At 43.3% G+C, this 15,584-nt stretch overlaps 1 protein-coding gene across 7 annotated transcripts in view; it reads left to right on the top strand.

Moving 5' to 3' along the window:
- Positions 1-15,584, top strand: part of DENND2A (DENN domain containing 2A) — a 164,959-nt gene that overhangs the window by 111,337 nt on the left and 38,038 nt on the right. For 4 of the 7 annotated variants that reach the window (XM_071215312.1, XM_058297474.2, XM_058297473.2 and 1 more), the window contains exons 7-11: positions 3,593-3,686; positions 4,630-4,680; positions 5,832-6,037; positions 11,208-11,317; positions 12,314-12,383. In XM_071215312.1, the coding sequence (XP_071071413.1) occupies positions 3,593-3,686; positions 4,630-4,680; positions 5,832-6,037; positions 11,208-11,317; positions 12,314-12,383 (531 nt within the window). The remainder of the gene's footprint in view (positions 1-3,592; positions 3,687-4,629; positions 4,681-5,831; positions 6,038-11,207; positions 11,318-12,313; positions 12,384-15,584) is intronic. The other 3 variants (XR_011648882.1, XM_058297476.2, XM_058297475.2) reach the window with 1 other exon arrangement.

Raw genomic sequence — 15,584 nt, 5'->3', positions numbered from 1 at the left:
TTAATAATTTTTAAAGATTTTTTGAGATTGCAGTGAAGAGAATGTGTGTGAGAGTAGCAAGGTGGAAAGGTAAAACTATTACCATTATTTTATATATGTTTAATTTGTAACTTTGAAAGTTTACTTCCTCCTAGTTTTATTGCTTGAAATTAAAGTGAGTTGCTACCAGGTGAGCACAGGCCCCTTATCAAACAGGCTTGTTTTTGACAGGCATCATGAAACCGAGAAAAAATTAGTATGTTTTACCAGAGTGTTTTACAACAACAAAAGCAAGATCTTATTAAAACTGTTAATCATAAAAATGAAGTACATAATTTTTCAAAGGAACTTTTGAAAATAAAACAAATGACTAAATACACTTTGGTATAATCATCAGTTTTATCACTTGCTATGTAATGTTAACCTGGGTTTATCCCCACTCTTGAGAAATGTTTTTCATTCAAAATGCTCTGAATCCTTTACCTCAAGTCAAAGGTAAAGCTGCTTTCATGACTTCTCTATTTTGGAACCTTAAAACATTTTGCATTAAGGCGGCGGACTTGGCCCAGTAGTTAGGGCGTCCGTTTACCACATGGGAGGTCCGCGGTTCAAACCCCGGGCCTCCTTGACCTGTATGGAGTTGGCCCATGTGCAGTGCTGATGCACGCAAGGAGTGCCCTGCCACGAAGGGGAGCCCCACGTGCAAGGAGTGCACCCCATCAGGACAGCTGCCCAGCGCAAAAGAAAGTGCAGCCTGCCTAAGAATGGCGCCGCACACACGGAGAGCTGACACAACAAGATGACGCAACAAAAAGAGACACAGATTCCCATGCCACTGACAACAGAAGCGGACAAAGAAGACACAGCAAATAGACACAGAGAACAGACAACTGGGGTGGGGTGGGGGAAGGGGAGAGAAATAAATAAATAAATTTTTAAAAAAAAAACACTTGTTTTTGTTTATTATTTTGGTTATTTTGTTTTTGTTTATCCAGCAAGACTTAATTGCCTGCTTTCAGCTAATTAGACAAAGTCTATATGACTTGCACTTATTTCATAACCTGATTTAAAGTGAGAAAAACATTCTCTGTGACATTAGTTTTACTAGTCATATAGCACTCAGGAATTGTCTAGAGAATACCTGGTTCATGTGATATTTATATAAGTATCTGAGTCTTCCGTATTAGATTGTAAACTCCCTGAGAACAGATACTACACCCCATACATCTTTTTATCCTTTAGAGCTTCTGGCAAAATCTCTTGCACATAGTAGATATTTACTATTCATGTAACAATTCACTACCAACAAATATTTATTGAGTACCTACTCTGTGCCAGGTGCTATTCCAGCCCTTACAGGTATTGTTACAGCAGTAAATAGCTCTAATAAAAGTCCCTGCCCTCATGGAGCTTACATCCTAGTGTTCATTGTGTTTGAATAAGTGGAAGAATGTTAAATACATCCTGTTTTCTTTCTAGTTATTTTTGGATATTTTAGGGGATAGATTTTTCAATGGGTTGAAAAATACTGTCCCCAAAAAAGAATTTGATCCAGCAACTCATTTATGAGGTGTCTGCTTTTAGGCAAAATGGGGTTAGCATTAAGATCCTGATGGCTAGAACATGAGTCTGAGAAAGAGAACTGGCCAAGTTCAGGGATGTGAGCTCTCAAGGAGAGCAAAATATATTAGAGCAAAATATAAATGACTACCAGGCAGGCAGGAATTTGGTAGTTAAGGGAGAATCTGACCCATTTGAGTCTGTTTCAAGGCAGGGCAATGGCAAAACCAACACATCGTTAAGAGACAGTGAGCTCACAGAATGCTGGCAAGACAAGCGCTGGCCTGGCAGCCAGGAGGCAGAGTGCTCAGGGGTCTGAGGCTACCACAGGGCAGTGGGCTGAGCACACAGCCTGCAGAGCACGAGTCACAGGCCCCAGCCCACCACACGGACGCCTTAATAAGCCACCTTCCTTCCAGGCAGTGGCCAGTGCCCCAGCTAGTGGGGAGGAGCTGGTGAGCCACATCAGAAGCTGGAGAGGAGGGGAGGGCAGAGCCGGGGACTGGCTGCAGCTAATCCACTGCACCCCCTGGTACTGATGCCCAGGCTGCACACGTCTCCCTTCCTCTTCTTCCCCATGCATGAAAGAATTTAGAGCGTTTCAAGTCAGCTATGGAGCACAGCCCCCGTTTCAAGTTGCTAGTTGGCTTGCTTCACCTGTGCACAGGTGGGGTTTCCCGTGCTCTCCCCACCTGGTGTAATCCGGGAAGCTTCTCCTCTTGAGGAACAAGTGGTGCTGTGAAGCCTAGTGGAGGGGACCCCGGGATTCAGCCACGCCTGGTTCTGCTACAGTCCAGCTGGAGAAAAGGCCTAAGTCGCAGTGCCTGTTGAAGGACTCACCTTCGGAGTCACAGCAGAGGTCATGGAAGGACTCAGCAAGTGTGAGGACAGCTAAGAACTTTGGTCATAGATCCCAGGTCGGAGCTGGGAGAGACTCTGGAAATACTCTGATCCCCTCATTCATCAGATGATGGGGGCCACGTCACTGCCCCACAGGCACCAAGACAATCAGAGGCAGAAGGGGGACCTGAAGATTTAAAATATATTAAAAATAAGGATTAAAAATGTTCATAGAACATGGAACATATGTGTATAAAGTAAAGAGTAGTTTTATAAGCCATACATAATCTAATTTTAGAGACCCTCTGTGTGTGGGATTCTAAATCCAATGCCCTGTGAATATGGATTCTCTGACAGCTTTGGTCTCTAGGGACCCGGAAAAGCAAAATTCACACTCACCAGCTTCTCAGGAGAGAAGAGGGAAAACAAACACATGGAACACCAAACTTTTTTGATGAGAAGCAAGACTAATGTTTCCTTTGAAGCAGGTCTGCTCTCATATGCAGGAAACAGCTAGGCCTGCTGGGGGCAAGGGGCAGGGCCATCTGGCCATGGTAGAGGGGAGGGGCCGCCCGCAGCGGGTGGCCTTCTTCGAGGGACTGGGAAGTGCTATGCTCCAGAGCGAGCACATCCGCTTACACGCCACCAGGCATGTACCCTGCAGATCCATGGGGTGTCCGCGCCGGCTGGAGGGAGTGCTTCTCCGCAGTGTGCGTGTCCAACTCCACGCTGCCCCGGTCCCTGCTCCCTTCCCACGCAGTGCTCTTCAGACGTCCTTTGGCATGGTTCCCACAAAACGGGCCCTGCCTGGAAGTTCCCCCCCCCCCTTTTTTTTTTTCACTATCTCTTCCTTTTCTTGTTTTGTTTTGGGAGCAAAAGCTCCTTCCCAACCCACAGTGACTGCCTCCCGCAGTATCAGAGGGGGAGCAGCTGTCACACTAGGAGCCAGGGACTTTACCACCTGAGTCTCGACTGGAATGCACCCACATGGTTAGAGAGCACCCTCCCATTTGTCAGCAAGGCTGGTGCATCCACTCGTTGTTCTTGAGGGTCACGTTCCTGTCTGACAGAAAAGCATGCCTGGGAAATGTTGCCCTCCTTCTCTTTACCATGGCCCACCTTCATCCTAGAGGAGAAGGGGCAGCAACGGAATCCCAGCTGCCCTAGGGAGGAGCCTGCTAACACTGGCTTTTCTTCTCCTGCTGTCTGGCAGCTGGTGTTGCGAATCAATGCCATTTATGAGGCCCGGAGAGGAAAGAAACGGGTGAAGAGGCTGTCCCAGTCAACGGAGAGCAACTCAGGAAAAGGTAGAAACTTCCACCACTCTCCCTCCTCCCCAAAGTACCTGAAAGCTACTACTTCCTTGAAATTGTGCCCTGTTTCTTGTTGGCTCACCAAGGAGGGGATCAAGTTAGTGTTTTATAAGTGCCTGTTCTGGTTTCAGCTCCACTTGTCCTCAGGACAGCGAAGAGGCAGGAGCCTGCAGGGGCACATCCTTTTGGCCCCGCTCCCTGGTCCCCATCAAGTAGCCCAGGGCTGCATGCCCGACCCTGCCCACACGGGCTCTCTTCCTGCTTAGCATTTAGGCACCAGTACCTTTTTTTTTTTAATGGTGGTAACATATATACAACATAAAATTTCCCATCTTAACCACTTTCAAGTATATAATTCAGTGATATTAACCACATTCACAATGTTGTGCTGCCATTACCACCATCCATGACCAACACTTTTCCATCACCCCAAGCAGAAATTCTGTACTCATTAAACAATAACTTCCTATTCCCCCATCCCCACCCCTGGTGACCTATAATCTACTTTCTGTCTCTATAGATTTGCATATTCTAGTTATTTCACATGGGTGTCCTTTTGTGTCTGGCTTATTTCACACTACATGATGTCTATTGTAGCATGTATCAGAACTTCATTTGTTTTTATGACTGCATAATATTCCATTGCGTGTCTATAACACATTTTCTCCATTCATCTGTCTATAGATACTTGGATTGTCTCCACCTTTTGGCCACTGTGGGTTCCAGTGTTTTTTGATGTTTTATTGTATAAATCAGATTAATTAAAGATGAATTAATTTGGAAATATATTCAGTTAAACAAAGACATAGTTTTAAGCAGACAAAAAGAAAACACCCCCCACTGAACTGGAAATCTTAGATTTGTAGTACTGTGTGTAAAAAGTTTCCTGCATTAGAAGAACTCACATTTAACTTTCTTCCTTGTCTTTTTGGTCTAGTGACAGATGAGAACAGTGAGTCTGACAGTGACACCGAGGAAAAGCTGAAAGGTGAGAAGAGCAGTTGCTGTGCAGGGCTCATGCAGGTGGCTTAGGATCTGCAATGACTGCCCTTCCGACTTGGTGTGGGGGGCAGGATGGGCACAAGGAGGTGAGGCCCAAAGGCAGGAGCACGGCAGAATGCTCCATCAGCGGGCGTCTCCAGAGAGCCAGGGCTGGCCCCCGTAAGCATCGCCCCTCGTTCCCACGCCTTTCCCTCACGGCAGAAGTGTTTTGCATACTGTAAGATACAGCAGTGCTTGTCTGGGACTCCAGAGACCTGTGCTGCCGCCCTCCTCCTGCTCATGTTGCTATATAAGCTGGAGGAAATCACATCCTGCCTCTGGCTCCTCAGCTGCCAAGGGGAGTTGTTGAATTAGTTGGTTCCTGTGGCTCTAATATTCAGTAATCTAGGTCTAGGCTTTAGTGAGTTTAGGGAGATTGCCACAATTTTTCAGACCCCAGGCTTGCTGAGTGAGGCGATGGAGACCTGTCCACTCAGGGGCCCTGACTCATTCCCCTCTAACAACTAACTGCTCCCTCTCCCATCTCTAGAATGGAGCAAGTACATTTCCATTGCGTAGTGTGGGTGGTAGGAGAGGTGGTAGCTGGGAACTCTTGGGCCAGTGAGGTCTCTGCCAGTTGAGTCACACAGGATGTTTACAGAACTCCCAGCTCCCAAAGCAATCTGGTCTGGAATTTGTCACATCGCACAAACTGAAGGACGAAAGAAAGTAGTGAGGGAAGGAGTGGGTGGCCCCATCCCATCTGACAGATGAAGGCGAGGACTTTGTGAGCCGCTGCCCAAGGCCCAGAGAGCAAAGCCATGGCAGAGCCGAGGCCTTGCAGCCCCAGCCGCCTGCACCCCAGTTGGCCTGAGAGCCTGTTGAGTATTGCTCTTCCCAGAACCTGGACAAGGACCCCAAACGGCAAGTTTTGTACTGATTTGTTAGATGTGGAACACATTGTTAAAATTGTTTTATTTTTTGTTTTTTTTTCCTTTTTGGTGTCTTTTCTTTTTCTTTTAAAATCTTTTTTTTCTATTATATATATTTTTTATTTTGGAGAAACTTTTTTAGGATTAGAAAAAGTATTTGAGCTGGCAACCACATAAAGTGTTTCAGCTCTGTGCAGTTCCAGATCTGAAAGGGAATCCTTTTCAGGCTCCATCTCTCTTCCAGCTCACAGCCGACGCCTCGTCAATGTGAAGTCACGCCTGAAGCAGGCTCTTCGGTATCCAGCCCTTGACCGGGATCTCATCGAGTACCAGGAGAGGCAGCTCTTTGAGTACTTTGTGGTCGTGTCATTGCACAAGAAGCAGGCAGGGGCTGCCTATGTGCCAGAACTTACCCAGCAGTTCCCTCTGAAGGTACAGGGTGGACCGGGCCCCTGTGCCTGGGCATTCTAGCCGATGCCTTACGCGACTCACAGGTTCAGAGAGGCGCGGGAGGCTGAAGAACACTTAGGGTTCCTAGGCTCTTGCAAAGGGATCCTAATTAGAATATATCAAATGGGAAAAAAAAAAAAACTGCCAGTGGATTATTTGGGAGGCCCCAGGGAAGAGAGATTCAAAGGCTAAAGTATGGGCAAAAATACTCCTCACATCCTGTGGTTTCTGTGCTGGCCATGCCATCCTCTTTTTCTTCTCCCTATCTCCTTATCCAGATACATCTCCCAATCCTAGAAGCCTTTCTTCTCTTTCCCACCAAGCCACACTAACTCTCCCCAAGGAGGGTAACGTTTGTGTCTGGTTAAATATCTGAATACACACAGAGTGTCTCTGTATGTAAATATGCAGATTTCCATTCTACTATAACACAGCCCATAGGTTTGCTGACTTGGCTTTACCATCGATTAAATCATGGCACCTAAAATAGAATGGCATACAATAAAGCCTAAAACAGAATAGCAATATAAAATTTATATATATAAATCATTCTTCATCTTTCACTCCAGTCTTAAAAAGGTTCCCCACATTCTAATTCAGCTCAACTGCAATTTACTGAGATCCTAGTGGTCTCAGGGGATTATAAAGATGAACAAAACCTGTTTCCTGTCCCTAAGGAGTTGACACCCTGACGGGGATAAGAGACGCATACAAAGGTAGAATGTGACACTCTGTAAGATTCATTCAAACCCAAAGCTGAGGCTGCTCAGAGGAGGGCACGTGGGAGGAGCCCATGTGCTGGTCCACACGGGGTCTCTCCTTGCGGCACCACCCCAGCCTGATCCCAGCATCCGCCATGGCCCAGAGCATAGCTGTCCCCCATGGCTACCATCCTGCCCACTGTGGGCCCGCACCACAATCAAGTCCTGTCTTCACATGAGGAGATTTAGGTTATAAACTATTTCTAATTGAAAGAAACCATAGACACCAGCCCTCCACCCTCCCAGTTATTCACCTTGCTCCAGCTGCCACTGTGTAAGGAAGGAAGCCCTGAAAATCCCATCCTAATTATTCCTCTCGGGACCTGGCACCATGGGGGACACATGGTAATACCTGATGTTCCAGGAGTTTCATTCATGCATTAGTTAGTTACTTATTTAACCACCATAACTTCTTTTTTTTTGAGGTACCAGGGCCAGGAATTGAACCCAGGACCCTCGTATGTGAGAAGCCAACACTCAACCACCAAGCTACACCCATTCCCCTGCGTTGGTTTTTTCATTTGTTTGTTTGTTTGTTTTGTTTTTAGGAGGTACTGGGGATCAAACCTGAGACTTCATACATGGGAAGCAGATGCTCATCCACTCGAGCTACATCTGTTCCCAAACACCATAACTATTGAAGCATAAAATAATTTTTCTAGACATTCTCTGCAGGCACCTTCTCTAAGCTTATAGTTTCCAACCTGAGGTCTCCAGCCTCCTAGAGACCCACAAAATTAGTATTGGGAACTAGAAAGTATTTTCTCGGAGACTTCTTTTTAGTTGAATATAATACATAGTCATTGTTGAAAGAACTGAATACAGCCAAAGAGGTACTGATGCAAAATACCAGAAATTGGTTCATTTTTATAAAAGGTATTTGGGGTAGGAGCTTACAGATACCAGGCCATGAAGCATAAGTTACTTCCCTCACCAAAGTCTGTTTTTACGTATTGGAGCAGGATGGCTGCCGACATCTGCCAGGATTCAGGCTTCCTGGGTTCCTCCCTTCCAGGGTCTTACTTCTTTCTGGTCTCAGGGTTCCTTTCTTCCTGGGGCTGCTTCTCTTTCCTCTGTGTGCTTACTTCCCAGGGTTCCAGCTTAAGACTTTAGCATCAAACTCCAGCATCAAAACTCCAACATTAAGAACCCTTAACTCTGTTCTTTGCCATGCCTTTTATCACGCCTAATGACATGGCCCAGTCAAAGCCCTAATCATAACTCAGTCACACCCAGGTACAGACCAAATTACAAACATAATCCAGTATCTTATTTTTGGAATTTATAACCATATCAAACTTCTACAGGGACTAATATAGAAATGCATAAGGAAAAAAAATTCACCTAAAATCTCACTACACAGAAATCATCAATCTTAGCATTTTGATATATTTTCTTGCAGTCTTTCTCATAATATAATTTCCTTACAAAACTAGGATAAGACCGTGTATGATTTTTGTATCATGTTTTGTGCACTGTGTTTATAAACATATTTAATAAAAATACCAAAACATCATTTTTTAAGTTACATACTGCTCCATTATGTATGTATACCCCAATCTATTTAGCCAGTCCCTTTCTGTTGGAAATATATCTTACTTCCAAAGTTTCTTTAGATATATATTTTAAATGTTTTGATGGACATCCTTGTTCATACACTTTTGCATGCAAGGCTATTTTCTACTTCCTTCACAACTTTGCTCAGGTACTCCCTCTGTCTGAAGGATCTTTTCTTCCTCTTCTCTTTCTCTTTTCTAACTTATCCCCATGAGTTTTTTGTTTTTTTTTTTAAGATTTATTTTATTACTTATTTCTCTCCCCTTCTCACGCCCCCCCCACCCATTGTCTGCTTTCTGTGTCCATTCTCTGTGTAGTGTTCTGTGTCCGCTTGCATTCTCGGTGGCACTGGAAATCTATGTTTCTTTTTGTTGCGTCATCTTGCTGCTTCAGCTCTCCATGTGTGCGGCACCACTCCTGGGCGGGCTGTGCTTTCTTTGCACAGGGCATCTCAATGTGGGGCGCACTCCTTGCACATGGGGCTCCCCTACACGGGGGACACGCCTGCATGGCACAGCACTCCTTGCATGTGCAGCACCGCACATGGGCCAGCTCACCACATGGGCCAGGAGGCCCTGGGTTTGAACCCTGGACCTCCCATATAGTAAGCGGACGCTCTATCAGTTGAGCCACGTTCACTTCCCTATCCCCATGAGTTTTATCCCTTATTCCCCTAGTCACATTAACAAAGGTTTGCAGTTTATATTTGAATGCTAAAGATCATTCTTTTCCTATTCCAGTAAAATGTTTGATATCATACATTTATCTATCACAGATAAATGTTATCACATGTGCTAACATAATCACTTTTGGAGAGTGGGATGTTTTTCAGCCATCTCTAATAGCTTGTGTCTGTGAGAGATCCCTATGCGCAGCTTCCTACGAATGTGCTCGTGTGCATATATGAGCAAGTATGTGCACATATAAGATGATAACTCAATGTTGGTGATGTGTGTCTGTATGTGTTTATCTTACATGTGGTCTGGGAGTGGGTCCATCCAAATGGTGCCTGGGCCATGTCAAAAAGTGCTGATATTTGCTTGCCTAAAATGCCTGTTCTTCAGTTCTCTAATGCTACTTCTCATATGGGGAATTGTGGCTGTTCCTTCCTTTGTATTCTTTATAATTTGGGGTTCTTCACTCTGTGGTGATTAATGACCCCTTCCTGCAATTACACCCAGCTGGTATTTGCTTCTCCCTAAGACTGTCCAAGTATGGTCATAAACCACGCCATTGGGAACAATCTTTGAGTAAATGAATTATCAACTCAGAGACTTTTCCTGGACCAATTGAAATCTTCTGTGTCAAGGATGGAAGAGAACACCATTATAGAGGAGAGGCATAGTACTGTATACTGAAGAAGAAAAACTAAAGGGTAATTCATGGCTAGATTTAAATGTTTTAATAGCTATATATGTTTCATTGGTTGATATTAGTAGCAGCCCATACCTTTCATTAAATTTGATCTAACCTAAGGAGAAGTCATACTAAAATCATTTTCTAAGCAATCCTCCCAGGTCTCTATTCCTTTGGGTGCTCTCTTCAGAGACCTCCTTTCTGTGACACCTGGTGACTTGGGGCAGGCTTATAGATAATCTGTGAAGCTGTCAAAGATCTTGCTAGTCTGTCGGTTTCAGAAATTGCCGCAAAGGCTACTTTAAAGGTCAGTGACAGACTACTAAAGACAAAATAAGAAATCGATAGAAATTAATTGGAAAGATTTGGGGTTCAACATTTATATTTCCTCCTAACCTCAGAAATTGAGACCTCACTCACTTCAAATATCTGATATTTCAACTTACTATAGGTACTTCAGCATAATTGATTTTCTTTAACTGTTTATTTAGGTAATTCAACAAGTATAAACTTATCCAAAAAGAAAAAAAAAGCCCACAATTCTTCTCAATAGTGTAGAAGTACCAATTTATAAGCAAACATGCTAATTACAAATTATTCTTTTATGTTTCCCAAACTTGCTCTTGGAGTGCTTTGTAAAAGCACTAATTCTTGTTCGTGCACTAATAAGCAAACTCATGACTTTGAACGCAACCTCTAAATCAGATTTATTAGACTTTATTCATTCACCCTGTTCTTTAACAAGATAAAATTCATCCAGCTACAATGTGCCAGATCCTGTTCCAGGTACTGGAGTATCATAGGGCAGGAGTGAATAAAATGAAAGATGAAAGATTAGGCTCATTTTTTCATTTTTATTCCTGGCTCTAGCACTAGTTATGTGATCATGGACAAATCACTTAACATCTCAAGTCTTCTTTCCTTGTCCCTGAAATAAGAATGTCAGTCTGGTTGATGTTTAGAGTCGCTTCTATTTCTGACACTCAAAGACTCTCTGAAATTTGTTGAATTTCAGTGTATACTATAACTTCATGGTATATTTTCATTAAGAAATATTTTTAAATCTCTTTGCCTGGATTGAGAAGGGGCGACTTTGCCTGGGGCCCGGAGGCTGGAAGAACTGACGTGAGGGTCTGCCTTCCAGATTCACGTGTCTCCTATTTGGAAGGGATTGCCATGCCAGGTTTTCCTTTTCAGTCTACAGAGTCATATTTCAGAATGGTAGGCATCGAGAACACTTCTCTAAGGCAGATTAATTTTTTTCTTGACTTACCCCATGAAACTATAGGTGGACCTTCCATGGAGATAATAAGGCCCCACTAGACTGAGTAGCAAACCCTTCCCAAGGGAGGAGGTTAAGGTGGCTGTGAACGCTGTGAGAAAGTGGGAGATGTGGTCCTTGCCAAGCATCTGCCTCACTCTCCCATGCCGGGATTTGGCATTTATTTTCCAACTGTCTTTCACCTCTTTCCCTGCAGTTGGAAAGGTCATTCAAGTTCATGAGAGAGGCTGAGGACCAGCTGAAGGCTATTCCCCAATTCTGTTTCCCTGATGCCAAGGATTGGACTCCTGTCCAACAGTTCACCAGGTATGTGCTGCCATCTCCCCTCCCCACCCCCAAAGACTAAGACCGGGATTAGAGATGGGCTCATAGGTGGCAGACCCCTGCCATCAAGCAGTCCTGATGAGATCTGGTCTAGAGGAAACAGGGGAACACTTGCCCCACCAGTGTTTGTAAAATTTCCCTGAAGATAAAAATCCCCTTACTAACTATGCAGATTTACCAGCCTCCCACTCAATCTGGGAATGTTTGTTCATGAGCATCTCTGAGGGTAAAAAAGTGATACATAGTCTGGGAAAGGTTAGGGGAATATCGCCCTTCACTCATCTTCATCTAGTGCTCCTGAAACATTTCTTCTATAGCCCATCTATCTGTTACTCAGATTTTGATGTCTTTAGTATTTCTGCTTTAACCCATGTTCTTAAGATCCAGTGTTTTGTTATCAGATATTTTGGCAAATTCACTAGACTGTGTATCATAAGTGATGGAGGGACAGGACACTAGGTACCTTGAAGTTGGTCCAGCAATCTCAAAGGACAGTCCAAGTCTCTGGTAACTCTATAGAGACAAAGCTTTGGGAGAGCTGCACCAGCAGCAGCCCCTCAACTGTCCTGTCACTGAGTTACATCCCTTACTCAGTGGCTGCTACCTCACCTTCCAGCTCACAGAGGGCAGCACCCACATACCTCTTCAATCTCTTTATCCCTAACAGTTTATCAATAGATGACTGTTGCATCTTATGCAGTGGAATAATAGCTCAGGTGGTAGAATTATCTCAGAGCTTTTGGAATTCGCTCAGGATGACTGAAAAAAATGCCTCGTTTCCTCTTAGGGTGAGATCTTTAGGTCTTCCCTTCCCCAGCGAGCACTCAGAAACTAGGTGACCACAGTTCCAGCACAGAGATGGACAAGCAGGAGAGAGTAGCCCTTTGTGATAGCCTCCCCCAGATGTCCTCTGGTTTCTCACTGACACCTCACTGCAAGAGTGGTGATGTAGTTTTTGTTTTGTTTTCCCAACCACAGTGAAACATTCTCATTTGTCTTAACCGGAGAAGATGGAAGCAGAAGGTTCGGTTATTGCCGAAGACTGCTGGTTAGTACCTTTTGCTCTTCAGCCAGCAAGAGCTCCTTGGAGGGCCAGGTCTGCCTTCCTAGTCCCTTGGTCTGTGATTTCACCACGTGCCACAAGAGAAGGATCAGAAGGTGTGGCAGGTTAATTGGGGAAGTTAAAAACATGGGAAATGATTGGGGGGCTCGCCTGGTTCTTATTGATAGAAGGAAATAGTAGCACTGTCTCCTTCAGAAAGAACAAACTTTCTCCATTGTATTCCCTACCAAATAAAAGGACTTTCTCTCCTTACACCAAATGTCCTTGTAATAAAATGTGCTAAACAAACCCTGTTGACTTACAGAGAACATTCATGATGGTTGCAAATGGCAGAAGAGGGATGGTTTTATTGTTTATGATTCTAATAATTCAGGAGCGTTCCCTTCAGAACAGTTGCCTTTAAATGCCCAAAACTTATTCCAATGAAGTGACCGTGCTGATTTTCAAACTTGTCTTTTTTGAGGCACAAGCTTTTGAAAATTTTCAGGGGTAGCAAACCTTTTTCCACTGAGAATGCATTTGAGTCTTAGAAATAGGCTGATATAATTTAGAGTCTAGTATAATGTATGGCACATAGTAGGCATTCAATTAGTATTTGTTGGATCAATTCATGAATAAAAATAGCAGGTGTAGCTCTGGTTTAGCGACTGCTTTGCATATATGAAATCCTGGATTTAATATCTCATACTTCCAAAAAAAAATTTTTTTTAATCCAAGCTACAGTGAGATATCAATTCACACCTATCAGAATGGCCACTATTGGGAGCGGATTTGGCTCAATGGACAGAGCGTCTGCCTACCACATGGAAGGTCCAGGGTTCAAATCCAGAGCCTTCTGACCTGTGTGATGAGCTGGCCCACACACTGTGCTGATGCGTGCAAGGAGTTCTGTGCCACGCTGAAGTGTCCCCCGTGTAGGGGAGCCCCACGCTCAAGGAGCGCGCCCCATAAGGAGAACTGTCCAGCGCAAAAAAAGCACAGCCTGCCCAGGAATGACACCGCACACACACAGAGCTGACACAGCAGGATGACACAACAAGAAGAGACACAGATTCCCGGTGCCACTGACAAGAATGTAAGTGGACACAGAAGAACACACAGCGAATGGACACAAAGAGCAGACAACTGGGAGGGTGGGGAAGGGGAGAGAAATAAATAAATAAATAATAAAATCTTGGGAAAAAAAAAAAGAATGGCCACTATTAAAAAGACAGAGAACTACAAATGTTGGAGAGGATGTGGAGAGATAGGAACACTTAGTCACTGTTGGTAGGAATACAGAATACAGCCTCTGTGGAGGACTGTTTGGCAGTTCCTAAAGAAGCTGAATATATGGGAAACGGACTTTGGCCCAGTGGTTAGGGCATCCATCTACCACATGGGAGGTCCGCGGTTCAAGCCCCGGGCCTCCTTGACCCGTGTGGAGCTGGCCCATGCGCAGTGCTGATGCGCGCAAGGAGTGCCGTGCTACACATGGGTGTCCCCCGCGTAGGGGAGGCCCACGCGCAAGGAGTGCACCCATAAGGAGAGCCGCCCAGCGCGAAGGAGGGAGCAGCCTGCCGAGGAATGGCGCCACCCACACTTCCCGTGCCGCTGACGACAACAGAAGCGGACAAAGAAACAAGACGCAGCAAAAAGACACAGAAAACAGACAACCGGGGGAGGGGAGGGGAACTAAAATAAAAACAAATCTTTAAAAAAAAAAAAAAGAAGCTGAATATAGATTTTCCACATGACCTGGCAATACCACTACTGGGTATATACCCAGAAGAACTGATAGCAGTGACATGAACAGACATCTGCATATCAATGTTCTTAGTGGTATTATTCACAAATGCCAAAAGTTGGAGACAACCCAGGTGTCTATCAACTGATAAGTGAATAAATAAACCATGGTGTATTCACGCAATGGAATATTATGCAGCATTGAGAAGAAATGAAATTGTGAAGCATATGACAACATGGATGAACCTGGAGACATTATGTTGAGTGAAGCACAAAAAAACAAATACTATATGATTGCACTACTATGAACTAAATATATTGTGCAATCTCATGGAGTAAAGAACTTAACTGTGGGCCACCAGAAAATAGAATGAGATTAGAGAATGGAAAGCTAAGGGTTAACTTATGCAGAATTGGTAAAAAGGATGTGTGTTAATCTTTGGAAATGAATAGAAAAGGTGAAATTCCAACATAATGTTTGTAACTAGCAGTACTATTATATGGGTATGAAATTGGTTTAAAAGGCAAGTCTAAGGTCATATATGGTACTAAAAGGGAAGCTAAAAAATGTAACATGGGACTGTATAGCACAGTAAAACCACAAGTGGAATATGAAATGGGTAAAATTGAATATATTAGACTGTCTTTCTTCAAAACTGAACAAATGTCTGTTAATACTACAGTATGTTATCAGACCAAAAAAACAAATTATGCTAACTGAAAGAAACCAGGCACACTATACTACATATTGTATGATTCTATTGATATAAAATGTAAATATAAATTAATTTATAAAGATGAAATTAGATTAGTGATTATATAGTGGGGAAGGCCTGCTAAGGGGTGTGGAGTTTTTCTTTTTGGAATAATGAAATTGTTTTAAAATTTTTTGTGGTGATGAATGTACAACATTGTGATTATGCTAAAAGCCGTTGATTCTACACTTTGGATAGAGCGTATGGTATGTAAATATATTTCAACAAAACTGCTTAATAAGTAAATAATTGTGCAGGAATAGCCAGAAATAGCAGCTATGTACAACAGAGGAATAGAGAGATTGAGAGATGAAGAATTTTCTTATTTGTTTGTCTGTTTTTGTTTATTATTATTGAAATAATGAAATGCTCTAGTAATGATTGGAGTGATGAATGCACAGCTATGTGATTATACCAAATAATCACTTTAGATGATAGTATGCTTTGTGAATATGTATCAGTAAAATATAAAATTGATTTCTTTAAAAATAATAGATATGAATTGAAAAAATTAAATGGTATCATAATTTTTGCTGACAAAATTAGTTTAGGGTTAAACTATTGAGATTGAGTTTTCTTTTTGGTTTGAAAATTAGCTTAAAGTCAGTTTCCAAACAGAATTGTCAGAAATGATTTCTCATTGACAATTATAATAAGCATATAGTCTCAACACTCCTTAAGAGGGACTACAGTGATTTGTATAAAA

Source organism: Dasypus novemcinctus, chromosome 5, assembly GCF_030445035.2.
Source record: "Dasypus novemcinctus isolate mDasNov1 chromosome 5, mDasNov1.1.hap2, whole genome shotgun sequence".
Lineage (NCBI taxonomy): Eukaryota > Metazoa > Chordata > Mammalia > Cingulata > Dasypodidae > Dasypus > Dasypus novemcinctus.
The sequence above is the reverse complement of the archived record's forward strand: the minus strand, read 5'-3'. Positions and strand labels throughout refer to the sequence as shown.